The sequence below is a fragment of the Marmota monax genome, unplaced genomic scaffold (genome assembly GCF_021218885.2).
Source record: "Marmota monax isolate L192 unplaced genomic scaffold, Marmota_monax_Labrador192_F-V1.1 WCK01_AAM20220418_F8-fsc00038, whole genome shotgun sequence".
NCBI lineage: Eukaryota > Metazoa > Chordata > Mammalia > Rodentia > Sciuridae > Marmota > Marmota monax.
Window position 1 is genome coordinate 8,257,664 of NW_026692498.1, and position 18,906 is coordinate 8,276,569.

Consider the following 18,906-nt stretch of genomic DNA (forward strand, 5'->3'; position numbering starts at 1 on the left):
GTTATTTTAAACCAGGAAATTTTTTTTGGTTTATTATGAAGCAATAGATAAGTACACAGTATAAGAGGACCTAAATTCAGAAATAGTGTTTGAGGATTTATAAGAATTGATTCATCATATTTTTTTTCCATTTGTTTTGTAGTGCTGGGGATCAAACTCAGGGCCACTCACTTGCCTAGGCAAGAATCCTACTACTGAGTTCCATCCCCAGACTTTTATATATTTTTCTTTGAGAAAGGGTCTTGCTAAGTTGCCCAGGCTGGTCTTGAACTTATAATCCTCCTGCCTTGGCCTCCTGAATAGCTGGGATTACAGATGTGTGCCATATGACAACCCACCACCACCACATTTTAGAGTCTAGTCTATCAGTGTACAAGAGTTGCTTAAATGATCAGGAAAAATTTGTGCTTGTTAGATGTGTAATCGCTTCTGTTGGAGTATAAGGTGTTTGAGGACCCACTGATGTATTTCCACTCTGTGAAATGTAGTTTAAAATCTATTAGGGAATTTAATTACCTAAGTTTATAACTGGCATTCATTTTAAGAGGAATTTAATCTGTTAAACTTAGAGTTAATTAAATATTAATCAAAGAATAGTGAAAGTAATCATTCTTATTTTTATAAAAATTGTAGATTTATAAATAGAAAACTAGATTTGTAAGTTGCACTTGGATGTTTAAGAAAAATTTTTAATTTATATGTTTAATAAATACAGTATTAATTTAAACACTAGCAGCAGTAGGTAGCCTTTCTCTGCATGAAAGTCCTCTCCGACATTAAAAATCATCAGCTGATATGCCACAGCTCCACAGGGAGGATTCAGTGTTCCAGAGACTTCCAATGCCTTTGCTTCTGGGGGGTCCCGCTGCCTGCAGTGCCCTCAACATGTACCTTTGGCACCTGGCAAAATTTCACTTTTCCCAAAAGGCCCAGATCAAATTCTAGGAAGAGAGCCTAGCCTAGTTAGAATCATGACCCAGGCCCTGACAGACCAAGTCACGCAGGGCTGTTGGTTGGGACCTTCACCTGCAGCAGTCTGGCTGGGCACACAATCACGAGCCACCACACAGCTTGTAGATTCAAACAGCAACTCTTTATTCCCGAACTCACACCAGCCATCTACAATCACGTTCTGGGGAAATCCACGTTTTCTGCCCAAAATCCACCTCCACTGGGCTTCTATCTCCAAAATATACTGTCTGAATCCCGTGAGAACTCAAGGGGAACTCAGGCAGCAGGATACGCCCTATTCCCAGCAGGAATAATCTTAAACCTTAAACCTGGAACCTAAACTGGGAACGCCCTAAACACGATTATCTTAAAACCAGGAATACCCTAATCTGCCTTGGTCCTTGAGCAAGGTCACGTACATTCAATGTCACTGCAACATGGGGTACGCTGGCAAGGAAATTGTCATACCTACTTGGCTAATGGCTCCCAGCATTCACCATCCCAGCTACCACTTGAAAACAGAGCTGAATCCCAGCATAAACATAGAGAAGGGGCTGCTACACAGCAGGCATCCCGCTGGAGGAGGTGCCAGGGCATGCAAGGTTTTCAGGCCCAGGTGAGAGGCGACCTCCTAATTGGGCACCAAACTTTTTTTGGCTGGAATCCCTGCCTTTCCTAGCATCCACTTCCCCAGACCTTGCCAGCAAGGAGAGAAACGGCAGAATAAAGGCCTTCCAAAGGCGTCCACATCCTAAACCTGGAGCCTATGAAAACGTTGCCCAGCAAGGAGGGAATTAGGTAGCAAATTCACTGACCCTAAGTAGTGAGGTTATCACGGATTATCCGTCGGGCCCCAGGTAAACCCAGGGGTCCTTGAAAACGGAACAGGGAAATGGGATCCAGAGGAAAGGCCACCACAGAAGTCGAAGAGAGCTGTTACACTGCTGGCTTCAAAGCTGGAGGAAGGGACCACCAGCCAAGGAATGTGGGTGGTCTCTGGAAGTGGGAAAAGGAACAGCTCCTCCCCTTCAGCTTCTGGGAAGGAATGTGGCCCTGAGGGTCCCTGGATGTCAGCAACTTGTGTTCAGATTTCTGTCTTAGGAAACCTAGAGATGAGATAAATTGGTGTCCTTTAAGCTACTAGGTAATTTGTGGTAATGTTACAGTACCAATAGGTCCGAACTCAGAGGGTCAGCCCCCTGTTTTGTGAATCAGTGACATCTGCAAAGAAGACTTATCAGATGGGGACCAATCAGATCTGGGTCCAAGTGGGGTTGGGGGAGTTAGTTCTTGGCCCCTGGCTTCTGATTGGCCCCATTATCCTCTCTACCAGGACGTGTCACTGTCAGGGTTTGGGCTGGCCCAGCTGTCCAGCTGATTTACTGTCTGAAGTGCAAGGCCATGGTCACAGTGGGGGTGCCACCCGCACCCACAGGGCAGATCAGCCACCCTCACAGATGGCCAGGGCTATTGCTGCAGGGGCAGGTTCATTGCCAGATCGCATTCCTGAGGCACCGACTCATCCCTAAAGTACAGCTCCAGAAGCTGGGGCCTCAAGAGGCCAGTGTATCCTAGGACGCAAAGCTAGTATGGGAACCTTCTCTGGAATCCTGGCTTCTAACTCCCAGGCACTGAAACTCCCACCGCATCTCCCTACCCCCACCTCATGCTAGGGATCAACCTATCAGGGCCTGTGCCTGCTACGTAAGCTTCCACCACTGGGCTGCACCCCCAGTCCCGAAATCTACCCATTATTATAAAAATGATCTTAATAGTATAGGAAAATATTAAAATATTTCAATTAAAAATCTATCTGTCCTAATGACTGTAAAAAGTTAGGGAAAATATAAAGGTAAAAATCGACCTAATTCTTCCACCCGAGAAAGCCACAGGGCACCCAAATCTCTGCCTTCAGATTCCACTATGTCCCTACGTCCCCGGTTGCTCTAAATTCAGGTTCCAGCTGGCCTCCACCCCTGGGGCTTTTTAGAAGGCAGAGGTTCAGCGGCCTGGGAAAGTCGCCACACCCGGAATACCGGTTGGGCACCTGTCTTCTGCCTACCGGCGCCGGCTAGAACTAGCCTCTCCTGGGGTCTGGGAGGAGATAGGGAGCTGCTTGGGACGTGGAGGCGGCGCCGGGGTGACGGTGGAGAGAAAAGTCCGGGTCTCTCCATCTGCACCAAGGGCGCGGCGCCTGCTTCCTGAGTTGCGTTCGGAGCGCCGGGGCCCCCGATCCGCGGAGGGGCCAGGGGCGCAGAAGCCGGGCGGGCTGCAGCAGGCGCCCGCCGTCGAAGGACCGCAGACCCGGACAGCTGGGGGCGGGGCTCTCGCGCGGGGGCGGCGGCGGCCCGGCGGGGCGCGCACGAGTGTACACTAGTGCTAGGTCCCTGCCGGCGGGCCGAACTACAAGTTCCAGGGTGCCCAGCGGCGCGCCCGGGTTTTCTGGCCGCTCCGCCCGCCGGCTCGAAGCAGGTCGCCACGGGCTGGCACGCGCCACCCGGTCCCCGAGTAAATAGGGAGAGACTCTCCCGAGCACCTTAAATAGAGTCCAAGTGGGCGGGCAACTGCCCCGCGCCGCCTGCTCATGTCTCTGCTGAGCCGAGTGTCCCGCCGCCTGGCACAGCTGCGCTCGGCGGGGCAGCTGCTGGTCGCCTCGCGCCCCTGGCCGGGCCCCTCGGGTCCCACGCGGACCCGCAGCAGTGCGAGCGGCCCTCCGGCGTCCCTGGGCTTGCACGGCCCCCGCGCGCTGACCTCGGCGGGAGTTGGGGCTTGGGGGGCGGAGGCGGTGGGGCGGAGACCCGGGGTGCGCACCTGGGCCCCCCTGGCCATGGCGGCGAAGGTGGACCTGAGCACCTCCACCGACTGGAAGGAGGCAAAATGTAAGTGGAAGCGCGAGGGGCGAGGGTGGCCCACGTGGGTCTCCCGATTGGTCAGCACCCCGGAGCAGCCCCTTCCACCGGGAGACCTGGGGAAGCTGAGGCCGGGCCTGCCCTGAGTCGGAACCTCCCCCACTCGCAGCCACGCCCCCTACCCGGTGCCCTGCCCCACGCTCTAGTTCACACAAGACCAGGTCGAGTCTCCTGTTAGGGGCAGTGTGAGGACCGCGGCCAAACCTCTGGAATGGGTCGCTGGGTACTCCCAGAAATCATCTGGGACCTACCACTTTAATCCATTGTGCAGGAGGGAAACTGAGGCCCAGGGCCAGAACCCACTTCCCCAAGGTCACTCCGCGATTTTCCTTGAGCTGAAGTTAGGATACTGACCTCCCCATACTTGTAGTTTGGTTCCCAAGTGGTGGCATTTGAGACCAAGTGGAAATAGCTCTGGGGCAGGCCGTGCATCTAGGTGGTCAGATAGCCCCACAGAGTGACCTCCCTAGGCAGGACTGCCCTGCTCTTAGCACCGCCCTGCTCAGGGCCTTCCTGGGTACGGTCTGGTACTCTTTTGTCCTCATTGTTGGCTTCTGGCCACTTGCAGCTGTCTGTGCCGCGTTCCTGGGGGCAAGGAGGTTAGGGGGCTGGGGAGCAGACGGAGATGGGGTGTTGCTTGTGAGAACCTTTGACACCTTCCTTCTGTCGCCGCCAAGAATCAAACTACTCCTCCCCCTCTGTACCTGCCACAATTTATGGAGGGGCCATGAATCCCTGGACTGGGAAGGGGACTAGGAGTTCCAAATAGCCCTGTTGGACTGTCCAGCTGCCCCTGTCCTTCAGGGCCTGCCCCCTGGGCTCTAGTGACGACTCCTGGCCGGGTCCTCTTTCAAAAGAGCAAGAAAGGCGCCTCATTGGCTGGGCTGCTGGTGGGTGTGGCCATGGGGCAGGGCAAGCTGGCCTGGGCCTGGAAGTAAAAGGAAGGTGGCTATCTTGGGGCTGGCGACAGTAGCAGTAGAAATCAAAATGATTTATTGCTGTCATTTGGATTGTTGTATACCCTGGATCCTGAAACACCTGCTGTACTCACTGGGAAAACGGAGAGGCTGTCACACTGTCAGCCCTTGTCCTAACCACCCCTTAGGGCAGGAGTAGGGTGTCAGAGACACCTGGCAGGGGTGTCACTGTCCTCTCAGGGAGCCACTCTTTGTCAGAGAGGCGCAAGCCAGGATGGTGGGAAAGAACTGGGGAGACAGGTAGTCCCTTGCACTTGTTCTGGGGTCTGCTGCGGCTCTTAGGAACCAGGCCCTTTTCCTCCCAGCCCCCCATTCCTTGGTACCCTTGAAAACAGCTGGACTTGTGGAAGCCGGTGGAGCCAGAGGTGCCCAGGCTGCTGTGGCGTCCGAGGGCTCTTTCCTCTGCTTGGAGCTGGGATTTCCAGCATTCTTTTGGCAGATTGCTACTGAGCATCTTCTCTTGGCAGGTAGCCCCACAGCGCCAGGGATTTGGTGGTGAGTGGCACAGGCACGGGCCTGCCCTCACGCAGCTCATACAGGAGAGACAGTGTCAGGTCTTGTCAGTGCCAGGAAGAAGCTAGAGGGGGCCACTGAGCTGGGGGGGCAGGGGGGCTTCTCAGGGAAGGTGGCCTGAACTAAGTGAGCCAAATGGGAAGACACTGGCTGGGCCCATCATTCCAGGCCTGTTGTTGAGTGACAGCTGGTCAGGCTTAAAGGACCTGGACCTGGGGGTCTCCTGCCTCTAACCCTAACCCCCACCCCAGAAGCCCACTCACAGCAGCACGCAGGTAGGTGTCTCCACCAAGGTGCCAGTGGCTCGTGGGTGAGGTGCAGAGCTCTTGGTGTTTGGGCCTCTGTTGCTGCATAAAAATCACCCCAGGCAGTGACGCACACCTGGGAACCAGTCGCTCGGGAGGCTGAGGCAGGAGGATCGAGAGTTCAAAGCCAGCTAAGACCCTGTGTCTAAATAAAATATTAAAAAAGGGGCCGGGGCTGGGGCTCTGTGGTAGAACATTGCCTAGCGTGTGGGAGACCCTGGGTCCAGTCCCCAATACTGCAAAATAAAGAAATGAATAAAGTGATCCGAACTTTTGTGACAAGACAGCAAACGCATATTAACTCAGAGTCTCTGAGAGTCAGGATTGGGAGTACCCAAGCTGGGTGTTTGAAGCTCAGGGTCTCCCTTAAAGTTGTTGGGGGTCCAATTAGGGCTGGAGGAGTGATCCCGATGACAGTGGTGGGCTAGAGCCTCAGTTCTTCATCCTGGGGACCTCCCCATAGGGCTCTTGAGTGTTCTGGCCTCCCCCAAAGCATAGGGGACAGAGGAGACCAAAACGGGAGCTACAGTCCCTTTTGGTGGCCTAGTCGTCAGAGTCCCACACGGCCTCTTCCCACTTTGTTCTAGGATCCAGAGTTGAGTCTGGGAGCCTGGCCACTCTCCAGGGAGGGAAATCAGGGCCCAGGCCTTGCCTGTGCTGGGTGAGCCCAGGCTCTGCCTTCTGAACAGAAGAGTGTCCTGCCGGAGGTCAGCAGAGCTGCCCCAGCTAGACTGCCCCTAACTGGAGTCTGCCCATGGTCCTCAATGTCCTACAGTTTTTTTTTTAATATTTATTTTTTAGTATTTGGCGGACACAACATCTTTGTTTGTATGTGGTGCTGAGGATCGAACCTGGGCCGCACGCATGCCAGGGGAGCGCGCTACCGCTTGAGCCACATCCCCAGCCCCATGCAGTTGTTTTCATTATATTCAAACTGCATCTGGAGCTGAGGTCAGTCCCGCAGCAGAGTGTGCGGAGCACACAGCTCTTGGTGGGTTATGCATCTATGTACGGCGCTCCTCGGGCTCGTGGCCAGCGCACTCCCACTACCCCTGAGAAACCCTGGGAGGCCGTCACTCTTCTCACTGTCTGTTTTATGTCTTCTTGAGCTCTGTGGAAACAGCATGGCCAGCTCCTTTTACTCCATGTCTGTGTGATCTGTGAATATCATCGGGTGAAGCAACAGTGTGTGGTTGTCTTTTTTTTTACTACTGTCTAATATTCCATCCTAAGGATGTACCATGGTTTACCTGTTTTTCTCTTGATGGGCATTTCTCGTGGATAAAACTTGCTCTGAACATTTTTGCATATATCTTTGATGGACATGTGCTCTCATTTCTCTCAAGAATATAGCTAGATAGGCCTCCAAATGCTTGTCAGCTTGCCTGATATGATTTTTTCTCTAGGATTGGCAGTAACCAAACTCACAAGAGACTGATGTATAGGTCAGAGGAAGATGTGCAGTTCATGAGTGGGGAAACAGAATGCTAATGGGCTGAAACCCTCATGTGCTTGGGCAGGGGTGCCTCCCCCTGTGGAAAAGCCACGCGGAAGCCAGATGGTAGCCTTAGGTCTGCGCAGCAGCGCGTGTTCTCACCCAGGGGTGGGTGGAATGGTTTTGGAAGCTAGTCCCAGGACAGGATGGCAAGCTTCCCTTCTTGGGAGGGGACCCACCGCCCACTGAGAATCTCCTCACCTGGTTGGCTGCTCAGTATTTCAGTCCCTGAGGTGTGGACTGCGTGCTCTGGGCCTGGGCCCAGGGTGCCCCTGCACACAGCCTGGTTTGTTCACTTCCAAATTCATCACTCACTTTTCCAGTCAGTAAAGACCCTCAGGCAGGTCTTGCTGGCTGGGAGGCATTCGATCTTTTTCCATACTTTGGCAGTGTCCGATCTCACTGCCCAGGCATTCATTTCTCTGATTCGGTCCACTCAGTCCTGGAGCGCCACGTTAATCCCCCTGGTGCCTTTCCACCATGAGACCGTGCAGAGCGCCACATGGAAAGGTGGTTGGGTGTGAGGGGTCTTAAGGTGGAACTCTTGGGGACACCTGAGGCCTGCTGTGTCACTGCAGGAGGGGCCTGGTCTTGTCTTCTCGCGCTAACCTGTATGTGGGGGCAGAGCTGTGTGCTAAAGGGAAGGAGCATGGGTGTCACTGGACCTGGGTGGGCCCAGAGCTGCTGCCCCTGCTCCTGAGCCTCGGTTTCCCTGTCTGTGAGATGGGATGGAGATCACATCAGCGGCGATGGCCTGCAGAGGGTCCCGTGACCCCGCTTCCTGGTCGTCTCACTCAGGTCCATTTTGGGCACAGTGACACTGGCTCCTGCAGACCCTGTCCTTGCACATTCTGAGCCTCACCCCCCCCCCCCCCCGCACGCCCCAGGTGGCTCAAGCGGGGGCTCCTGTTCTCTAGCTGCAGATCCCGCGGGCAGGGGCCAGGGCTAATTCAGGCCCCGCGGGAGCTCATCCGGAGCGATCAAGTGTCTGATGTGGCCGCTGAACCGGCAAATGCTCCAGGCACACCTGGGAATGGGGGGTGATCTTCCATCTGCCCGGATGCAGCTTGGCATGTCCCCGTGTGGGAGGAGGCAAGCAGGAAAGCTCTGAGGAGCCCTGTGCCCTGTCCCCATCATTCCTGCCACAGGCTTTGACAAGCCCTGCTCCTGGGGGACCTCGGGCACAGGTGATTAATGCCCCTGCCACCGAGTCTAACCACCACCTTGTCATGGGCACCGGGCGTCATCAGCCCTTCCCGCCTGGCCTCCTCTAGAAGGCCCGCCCCGTCCCCCGTCCCACGGAGCGCCATAAAGACACTTCTTAAAACACATCATTGGCTCCCTGCTTTCCCAGCACGCTTTATGGCCCGGCAGAGCTGCCCCCGCCTGCCCGCCTTTCCTCCCGCCAGCCGCGGGGAGCCTTGTCTGGGGTCAGCCCCCCCATCAAAATTTACTGCGAACATCTTTTTACAACGCCTGTCTCAGTGAGCTGTGAAATACTCTCGCCTCTTCAAAAATGAAGGAAAATGAAAATGCATGTTTTACATCTTTTATTAAAAAAAAATAAAACTCACTTGTGCTTTACATCTGCATCTGTCCTTCTGACAGGAGGTGGAATATTCTACATGTGAGGGGCAAGTGCCCAGCCCAGTGCTTCGGGCCTTTTGAGATGTGCATGCGGGGGCCTGAGACTGGCACAGGATGACAGATGTCCCCAAGGTTGGCACCCAGCTGGCTGGTGGCAGAGCCAGGAGGCTGTCTCCGGGAAGAAGTGGCATCTTTGGGACTTTGGTAGGGAGAGGAGGTCTTGCAGCTTTGTGTCACTTAGACCAGGCTTCTGTTAATGGGGAGGACAGCCCTGTCTCAAGTTCCTTTCACTTTTGTGACCAGAGGCAGATCCTGTTGCCTCTTCTGTAAAAGAAGGCTGTGTCCAAGGTCAAAGTCAGAAATAAGTGAAAACAAAGGCAAATCTGTCTAGGAAGCAGGGAAGGGAGAGGAAGGGTGGTGGGGAAGGGACTTCAAAGGAAGAGCAGCATCCCAGGCAGGGGGCACAGCAGGTGCAAAGGCCCTGAGACAGGGAACCATTTGGTTGTTTTGAATGGTGAGTGATCTGGTAGGAGATGAGGGGGAGCTGTCACTGGGGCACTGGTGTTTGAGCTGAGTTTTACAGAGGAGAGACAGGATCTGGCTTATGTTCCTAGGTTCCCTGGGCAGCTGTACAAGGAATGGGATAAGGGGTGATGTGGGCTGGGCATGGTGGCGCATACCTGTAATCCCAGCAACTCAGGAGGCTGAGGCAGGAGGACTGTGAGTTCAAAGCCAGCCTCAGCAATTTAGTGAGGCCTAAGCAACTTATCGAGACCCTGTCTCAAAATAAAATATAAAAAGAGCTGGGGATGTGGCTCAGAAGTCAAGCACCCCTGAGTTCAAACCCTGGTACCAGAAAAAAAGTGAGAGGATGATGTGGAGTTGGGGGACCGGCTGGGGATGGAGCGGTCGGTCCAGGGTGTGGTGGTGGGGTCGGCCCCAGGGGCGTCAAAGGGATAAATCTAACAGGCTCATAGCTGGATGGGATCTGGGGATAAGAGGAAGGGGAGGGAAAGACCTTTGGGCCCAAGGAAGGAAGCCGGAAAGGAGAGCTGTGAGAAAGCACGGATTTGGGGAAGGAGTAGAGTTCTGCTTTGCCGATGTGACTTTAAGGGGTGAGAGCAGCCAGGGCCTGGGGAGGGCCCAGGAGTCAGGAGGGGCTGGAGGTGTGGGAAGAGAGGCTGGATCCGTGGAGATAATGTGGGGGCCTAGGGAGGTGCAGGTTGAAAGAAGAGGTGAGGCAAAGGGGAGATTTTCTGTGTGGCAGGTGACCTGGACCTTGATCTTTCTTTTAATATATCTTTTAGTTGTTGATGGAACCTTATTTATTTTTATGTGGTGCTGAGGATCGACCCCAGGGCCTCACACATGCTAGGCCAGTGCTCCTCCACTGAGCCTCAACCCCGGCCCGACCTTGATCTTTTTAAATTTTCCCTGTGCTAGGAATGCACCCAGGGTCCTGTGCATGCTAGGCAAGTGCTCTACCTCCCAGCTCCTCCCCAGCCTGACCTTCATCCTGATGGAGAAGTGGTGCGGGGACCCCCCTGGGTGGGCTTAGGGGCGTGTGGGAGGGCCCAGGGGAGCTGCCAGGGCTGGAAGGCAGCCGGGAGGAAGGTCCTTCATGCTTGGTGACCCGAGGGAGGGAGGGAGGACGAGGTGCTGGCAGGTGGTGGTTCCAGCTTGGTGGGGGCGGAGGCGGCATCTGATGGCCGCCTGTTTTCTGTGGCTGGAGCAGGAGTAGGGGAGCTGGCTGGGGAAAGGGGGGGCACTCCCAAAGCAGCAGCTGGAGGTCTGGGCAGAAGGTGCTGCAGGGGAGGTCAGGATGCAGGAGCCTTCTGCTTGGAGGTGGGGATTTCCTCCAGTGATCTGCAGCTCCTGGGGACAGCAGAGAAGCTGGATCACTTCCTTCCAGAAGGTTCCCTGTTCTCCCCTTTTTCTCAGTCAGACTCGGAACCTCACCTTGCCTTGCGCCCCTGGGCCGGATGCTCAATAAATATTTATTAACTGATCTGCATTCAAACTGCCAGCGAGGGACAGAGCCTGGCTCAAGGCCAGCCTCTCCTCTAGGACCTTCCTTGCCCTCAGTGGTGCCACCTGCCAGCCCACCCGCCTTTCGCTGGGTACCGTGCTAGCCCAGCCCACTTCTCATTGGATGCTAGAGGCGACTTTCCAGACCCCCCGGGGGGTTGGTTGGTTTGTTTATAGTCTTGCCTTGTTGCCCAGCAGCTCTCAAACTACTGGACTCCAGCGATTCTGCTGCTCAGCCTCCTGAGTTCCTGGGCTGCAGGTGTGCTCCACCATGCCACACCCTTGTTTTAGAGAAGAGGGCATTGGAGGCTTCAAGCCCAGAGGGTTGCTTGAGCTCCTTCCAGCCTTAGTCATCCCACGCGCTAAGAAAGGGGCAAGTGGGAGCCCTGGAGGCTTCTCAGTCTGCTGCCACGTGTGCCCGAGGGAGGGCAGTCCTTTGAGAATAGGGTGCAGGAGGATGACGCTGAGATGGAGGGGCCTTTCTGTCCCCTTAGAAAGAATGAAGAGGGGGCTGGGGCTGGGCACAGTGGTAGAGCACTGGTCTAGCATGCACAAGGTCCTGGGGATTACTGGGGAGTAAGTAATCCCCCCAAATTGGGGACACACTTTGCAGTCTGTCATGGCATCCCTGGGATGGGGTCAGACCTTAATAAGCCTTGGGGGCTCTGCAGCTGATCATCCTTCATGCCTGCCCCTCCTTCTCCTCCATGTTCCCCAGGCCTCAGGGTTCTGTTACCCCCTCTCCTGCCCATCCCTTTGCAGCACATCTCAGAGTTTGAGTTGCTTGATTGTGTGATGCCTGCCTCAGCCTCAGTGTCCCCGGCTGGATTTTAGATCCACAGGGTCACTTCTGCCACATTTTGCATATCACCAGGGCCCAATCTGATGTTGTAGGTGCCCAATAAATGCTTGTGGAAGGGGCCGGGAAGTGGCTGCCAGAAAGTGTGGCTCTGGCACGGGCCACGGGTAGGCAGTGTGGGGGTTCTGCTGGCCTGAACAGCAATCCCACCACAGCTGTGAGCAGACTCAGAACCCAGCCTCTCTGTGACTTATGTCAGGCCACGATCTTGGCATCCTGGGGATGTTGTCACCAGAGCCACCGGTGGGCAGATGAGGAGACAGACAGAGGCTTGGATGGATGGACTAGATGGCCTTGGCAGTGAGAGGGCATTCCCTGGGGGACCCGCCTGTCTGTTGAACACCTGCTCCCCGCCATTTCCATGGAAGCTTCCAGGAGGCTACCATCCCTTTTCAGCACCTCCTCTAATTGCTGCCCCCTCCTACCTATTTTTGCCGGGAGTTGTGACGCCCCCGCCCACCCCTGCAGGCAGGCAGAGGGGCTGCTCCATCAGGGGGCCGGGTTGGGCCGAGCCTGGGTGTGCAGGCGTCCTGCGGCCGGCAGGAGGAGCCCGTGAGCCGCGAGCAGGGACCAGCGAGGCCCTGCAGAGAAGCCCGGGAGCTGGGCTCTGGGTTTTCTGCCTGGTGTGGCCACAGGGCTGGCCCAGCCCAGGAGGCGGGGCTGCAGCAGGGGACCCGCCCCGCAGACCCAGAATCCATGAGTAGGTGGGGCCCTGGCTCCCCACTCACTAGCTGTGTGACCACGGGTGGCCTCCCAACTCCCTAGACCCAGTGTCCTAATCTGTAGAATGGGCAGAAATCCGTGGGTGCCCTCAGTCAGTGCTGGGGGGATGTTGACAACAGGTGCCAGATCTGCTTGGTTCTGTGGCACTTTGAGGACAGTTCTCCTGCCATTCCCAAGTCATGATGTTGATGTGACCTTGGTAAGGTAACAGAGGGCGCCCACCTCCTGGCTTATGTGTGAGGTGGAAATTATTCTGCTAGGGAAGTCTTAGTCCTCATCTGCAAACGAGGGAATGAGGGACCCACAGAGATGGGGACACGGCTGGTAAGTGGCCACACTGAATTCTGAACTGAGAGGTCCAAGGTGTCAAGCAGTCCCCCAGCCTCCCCTGCCTCAGTTTCCCACTTGGAACACAGAGATTGGGGCAGGATGTTCTGGGGACTCTCGGACACTCACACCTAGGATGTGCCCTCCCCACCTGGCTGTGGGAAGGACAGCCTGGCGTGCGAGCGTGCCCTGGACTGCCTGCTCCTGACTCTCCTCCCTGCCTGCTCCACCCCTGCAGCCTTCCTGAAGGGCCTGAGTGACAAGCAGAGGGAGGAACATTACTTCTGCAGGGACTTCATCAGGCTGAAGAAGATCCCCACGTGGAAGGAGACGGCAAAAGGTAGGCCCTGCCACAGCCAGCCCGGTGGCCCTTCAGACGTGTGGCCTGGGAGAGTTATGCAGATGAGAAGCATCCGACATGGACGGGTGGAGGGCTTGCTGTGTGTGGGACTCTGCCGGTGGGTGTCACCTCACTTAATGATTACACAGCCTGAGACCAGTTTAGTTTTTATTCCCACGACACCACTGGGAAGCCAGCCCCAGGCCATATAAGCCACCTGCCCCCGATTACTTGATTGTTGGGAGCCAGGTTTGAAGCTTGCTTGCAGTGGGGGGGTGGGCTGGTGAGCTCCCGGACTCTTCGAATGCTGGCCTGGTAACCGGTAACCTGGGACAGGTCACTTATCCCACCTACATCTCAGTTTCCACATGTGTGAAGTTGGGGTGGGCGGCACGATGTACCTGCTCACTGTGTCATGAGAGGCCACAAGACCTTGGCCTCTCAAGAGGACGTAGGAGGTCCTCACTCAGGGTGGGATGTCATCGCCAGCATCAGTGGTCACCATGCTGCAAACTGCCACAGTGGGGCTGCACCTGACCTGTGGGCCCTGCCTTGGTCACTCTGCAGGGGGGCCTCCCCGTGACCCCTGTGGCTCCTCCCTATTCCAGGGGTGGCGGCAAAGGTGGAGGAGCCCAAGTTCAAGAAGGACAAGCAACTCAATGAGAAGATCTCCCTGTTCCGTGGTGACATCACCAAGCTGGAGGTGGATGCCATCGTCAACGCCGGTGAGTGACTGGTCAGAGACCTGGTGGCTGCATATCCTTCGCTCTGGTCTGCTGGGCTGGACGTGGGTGGGCGCCACCTGGCTCCACAGAGGCTCCCGATGGGGCGAGGAGCGCTGCTGGCGCCGCCGGAGCGCAGCGCGCCGGCCACTTGGGCTCCTCTTCCCTTGAAACCCTGACCCGCTGTGTCGGGGGCGCCTCGCTCGCTGGGCCGCCTCGCAGCTTCCAAAGCCATTAGCGGCTGGCGAAGGGAGAGAGCCGGGCTGGAACGGTGCCGGGCAGCCCTGCCAGGAAGGCCGAGGCCCAGCCGATCGTCCCGGGTGGGGGCTGCAGCCGCCCCCTCCTCTGCGTGGCCGCCCTGCCCCCTGCGGCCGGGCAGGTGAGGGAGCTGGGAGCGGGTGGAGAGGCCTCCCGCGGCCCCTGGCAGCCCTCCAGCGCTTGGAAACGCGAGCTGCTGGCTTCCTGGTGTCCCTCGCCTCTTGCTGGCGTGGCAGTTTATTGTGATGATACAGAGGCGGGAGGCGGAAGGGAGGAAGGTGCCGCTCCTCTGCCCGGCCCTGCCGTTTGGCTGAGTCGAAGGGCTCTGGGAACGGACCCGGGTGCTCAGGAGTGGGGCGCCAAGGGCAGGCCAAGCCCCGCAGGTGCGAGGGGTGCTTCCCGGGGCAGGTGTGCTGCACCCCAGCGCTGGAAGCCTGCTCCCTCTCTCAGCAGACGCCGCACCCAGCATCAGAGGAGGGCACCTCTTAGAGGCTGGTGACACCAGGGCAGGCCTTCTTGGTTTGGGCTCCAAGTCGTGAAGACCCTTGCCCCACCCATGCAGGTCCAGGACAGCCCCGGGGTTCTGGAATCTCCTCCCTCGCACCGCTGGGCTTGCCCTCAGTGCCAGAGAGGGGGCCAGTGGGGTTGTGTTGAGTGGTCTCAGTCCTCCTTAGGTGACTGGGCTTGCAGGGTCCAGGCAGAGGGGGCTGCTCATTGTGTCCCCGGCCCCCCTGCTGGTCTGCAGTGTTTCCGGCAGTGGCATTGCTCAGCTGTCCTCCCATGGGGTCTGTGGAACTGCTCTGTCCCTGCACATGGCCTGGTGGGTGCACAGGTGACAAGTCACACAGAGGCAGGAGTTCCCACTCGGAGTGGCTGGTGGGGAGAGCTGGGTGGTCTTTGTAACTGCTGGTGGTTTTGGTGTATCTCCCTTGGGCCACTTGCCCTTGGTGGGTGGCAGCAAGGTCTGTGAGTCGGTCTAGGCAGACAGAACTCAGACAGCCCACTTCTGGGTTGGCAGATGTCTGGGAGGCCCAGGGAAAAAGAGCAAGGTCTTGTGCCGGGAGGGGCTGGGCTGACCCTGGGGATGATCATGAAGGTCATGGGGCTGCCCAGTCATTGGCGAGGGTGCAGGAGGGGCCCTCTGGTCCTTTTCCTGCTGAGTCGTGGTGACCAGAGGGAGACGCTTTCATGAGCTCCTTCCCAGCCCACCGGTGGACGGCTGTGTCGTGGACCACGGAGGAGGACCCTGGCGGGTATCAGCAAGATGCAGATGGAGCGGGCTGGGGGCTCTGGAGGCTACGGGCATGATTAATGGCCCTTCCTAAGTGCCCTGTGACTGGCCAGGCTGGGTGCAGCAGCTTGTCAGCTGCTCATGAGAAGCACTCCGCCGCTGGCTGCATCTCGCTGCCCTGGGCTGGGGCGAGGGTCGTAGCTGCCTGGCCGTTCCCTCTCCTGCACTAGGGGATGGTAGGGGGGCACCCCTGCCGTGGGTGTGTGGTATGTGCCAGCTCACCCCTGCTCCATCGAGGCCCTTGGCATCATCTTGAGCACCATCCCTGTCCCTAGGATGCCAGGCACTTTGCACTGCCTCCCTCCCCAGCAGGTGATGGCTTCCATCTCCCTCTGCTTGCCTCAGTTTACCCCACCCTGTTGGCCTGTTTTCCTGGGATCTCCTTTTTCTAGTCTCAGCCAAGAGGACCTAGAACTTGTCCTGGAACCACGAGGACTGGCTGAAGCAGGCCTTGGATATGGGTTCCCCTCCAGAGCCTGGGTGCGGGGTGTCCTGGCAGCCGCAGCCCGGTTCAGACCTCGGGGGGTCCTCAGTCTGGCGGGGGGGGGGGGGGGGGGGTGGTCCTGGCGCTGTGGCTCCGCCCGGCGTGCCGCCCGCCAGGGGGCAGCAGAGCTCGCGGCTCCGGCCAAGCCCATAAATCAGCCTGTTTATTAGCGGAATAAAAGTCGTCGGCAACGCGGGGCTTTTCGGGGCTGCATAAATCTGCGTCTGTGCCTCGTGAAACCCATATGTGCTTAATTCATATGTAAAGTTTCAAGCAGGAAGAGAATACGTGTCCATTAAATTCTATTTGACTTGATTATAATCATTAGCCGTGAATAATTGCTTCTCAGCGCCGACCGCGGAGCCACCACAATAGGCAAAAGGAGACAGCGATTATCTCGGGTGGGAATTTTTAAATCTTTATTTTTGAAGCCATGGGCAGTGCTGGCCCTGCGGGTGTTGGTGGCCCCCGGGATGGTGTGGGTGTGGGCTGGCTGGGCCTGGAGATCTGGATAGAGCTTCTGGATTTTGTGCGGAGGGGTCTCTCTTTGTCCCTGCTACCAGATGGGGAGGGGTGTCACTGGCTGGGTCTGGCTCAGGGACCCTGTAGGGGAGGCATGGGGGGCTGCCAGGGAAAGGGGGATGGGGACTCCCAGGCTGTGGGCTTCTCCCTCTGTCTAGGGCCCAGGTGGCTTGCAGAGGGGACACCGTGCCCCTCCCACTTCAGGGGGGGAGGGGGGACAGAAGCTCCACCCATAGGCCCCCTGCAGACTTTGGAAAGGGGACTGTTTCCCACTGGCCACCTGGCATCTCAACCCCAGCACTGGTTTTCACCCCACTTTATTGGTATGTGTGCTGCTGTGGGGGGGCATGATGGTGGACGGGGGGTTTGTACGTGACAGAGAGAGCTATGCCAGGTGGTACGCAGTAGGGGTGAGGTGGGCAGAGAACAGAGTGGGGTATCTGGTGGGTGGCAGGGCTTGAGGTCGCAGGAGCATACTTGGGGACAGACCTTCCAAGTCTGTGCAACAGTCACACCTCTGCCCTCTCCACGGGCTGGTGGCCAAGGCCACTTGCTAGGGCAGTGCCTGGGAGAGTCTCCGGCTCCTGCCATCTGTGCCCGCCACGGCTCCTGCCCATGGGGGCATGCCACATCCATCTTAATTAAATTGGGCTGCCATGCTGGCAAGATAAGCAGGGAGGCCCTCACCCACCCCGTTCTCTTTGCCTGCTTCTGCAGCTTGGCCTGTGACCCCATCACTGGGCCCTAGGGGAGCTCAGGTCTGGGGTCTCCATCCTGGGAGCCCATGGCGTCCGAGTATCCTGTCTGTTTTGGCCCTAGGGGCATGACCTTGGCCCAGCTGTCTCCACGCCTGGAGCCTCTGCCTCCCAGGCCTGTGCCAGGCCCCTGTTCCTGACAGACAGCTAAGGCCCAGGCAGGAAATGTCTGGGGCACACAGACCCCCATTCTTGGTCAACCCAGGGGTCTGGCTGTCCAGTTTGGGCCTTGGGGACACAACGGGCGATGTGGAGATGAATGTGATGCTTTGTGTAAAGACACAGGGGTCTTCCCCTTCAAAGCAGTCCCCGCCCAGCACCGTCACCGAGAGTGCCAGGGTGCTGTCCATGCAGAGGCCCGGGTGGGCTGGAACCGCAGCTCTCCTGCTGGCCCCTGCCCTCAGAGCCTCATCTGAAGAATGGCATCCAGCTGGGCGCAGTGCGCCTGTAATCCCGGCAGCTTGGGAGGCTGAGGCAGGAGGATCACAGGTTCAAGCCAGCCTCAGCAACCTAGTGAGGCCCTAAACAACTCAGTGAGGCCCTCTCTCAAAATAAAAAAAGTACAGATGGGGCTGGGGATGTGGCTCAAGCGGTAGTGCTCGCCTGGCATGCGTGGGGCCCGGGTTCGATCCTCAGCACCACATACAAATGAAGATGTTGTGTCCGCTGAAAACCAAAAATAAATAAATATATATTTAAAAAAAAAAAGTACAGATGGACTGGGGATGTGGCTCAAGCGGTAGTGCTCGCCTGGCATGCGTGCGGCCCGGGTTCGATCCTCAGCACCACATACCAACAAAGATGTTGTGTCCGCTGAAAACTAGAAAATAAATTTTAAAAAAATTTTAAAAAAAGAAAAAAATATATAGGCGCTGGGGACGTGGCTCAGTGGTTAAGTGCCCCTGGGTTCAATCTGCGGTACAAAAAAAAAAAGAAGAAGAATGGCACCCCGCCAGCCCCACGCCAGGGTGGGTGGGAGGATGACGTGTGGGCCCGGCCCGGGAGCCCGGGTAGATTAATACTGGGGCAGTCGGGCCAGTGCAACTAAGTAGAAGATAATGTGAAAAAGCCCCGGGGGGGGGGGGGGAGTACCGTGTGCTGCTGCGGGGACTAATTGATTCTTAAGGAGGTGGCCGGAGGCGAGGCGGGTCGGGGAGGTCTTTGTGGGGTCTGGGCACCGGGCTGGCCGTGAAGATCCGGTGGGAAGCTGCGTTTCACAGCGACGAGTGGCCTCACAGGGGGACGGATAAGCCGCTTATTTATATAAACTTTGGCGAGGGGTGGCGCTCGGCTGCCTCCAGTCCCGGGCTCGTGCAGACCTGCAGCCCTCATCCGGCCCAGGCTCTCCAAGCCCTCGACTATCCCCCTGCTGCCCGGAGGGGCGGAGGCCGGGACCACTGAGTGGCCACCAAGCGGCCCCCCCTGCTCCCAGCTGTCCCCAGGCCGCTGTGGCTGCAGTGGTGATTTAGAGACCGCCTTGATGGACTGGCAGGCAGGGGGGCCGCAGGGACGCGACTGCCTGGTGGGAAGTGATCTGACGCTAAACTGTCGCCCGTAAATCGCTTTATCTGTCACTTGAGATTTAAATGTGTTTGCTGAGGCTTGCCGGCCGAGAGGCAGCGGAACCCTCCGGCAGCAAGCGAAGGCGGCACAGGCCAGAGTGGCAGGCGTGTGGCCGGCAGCGACGGGGCTGTACTAGCAGCTCCTGATCCTGCTGGGCCCTGGCTGCCTCCTCCAGGGACACCAAGCACAGAGAGGGGACGGCCAGGCGGGTCCTCAGCAGGTGGAGTAAGGCCACCGTCGCCGAGGGGTGGGCAGGGTCACCCCATGTGGGTATTCAAGCTGAGGAGCATGGGCAGG

General features: G+C 57.3%; 1 protein-coding gene across 2 annotated transcripts in view; it reads left to right on the forward strand.

The window, feature by feature from the left end:
* Window positions 1-3,379: 3,379 nt before the first annotated feature.
* Macrod1 (mono-ADP ribosylhydrolase 1) overlaps window positions 3,380-18,906 on the forward strand; it is a 138,672-nt gene continuing 123,145 nt past the window's right edge. The window contains exons 1-3 of one of the 2 annotated variants that reach the window (XM_046445412.2): window positions 3,380-3,830; window positions 12,913-13,014; window positions 13,623-13,739. In XM_046445412.2, the coding sequence (XP_046301368.1) occupies window positions 3,536-3,830; window positions 12,913-13,014; window positions 13,623-13,739 (514 nt within the window). In that variant the 5' untranslated portion in view covers window positions 3,380-3,535. The remainder of the gene's footprint in view (window positions 3,831-12,912; window positions 13,015-13,622; window positions 13,740-18,906) is intronic. The other variant, XM_046445413.2, reaches the window with a different exon arrangement.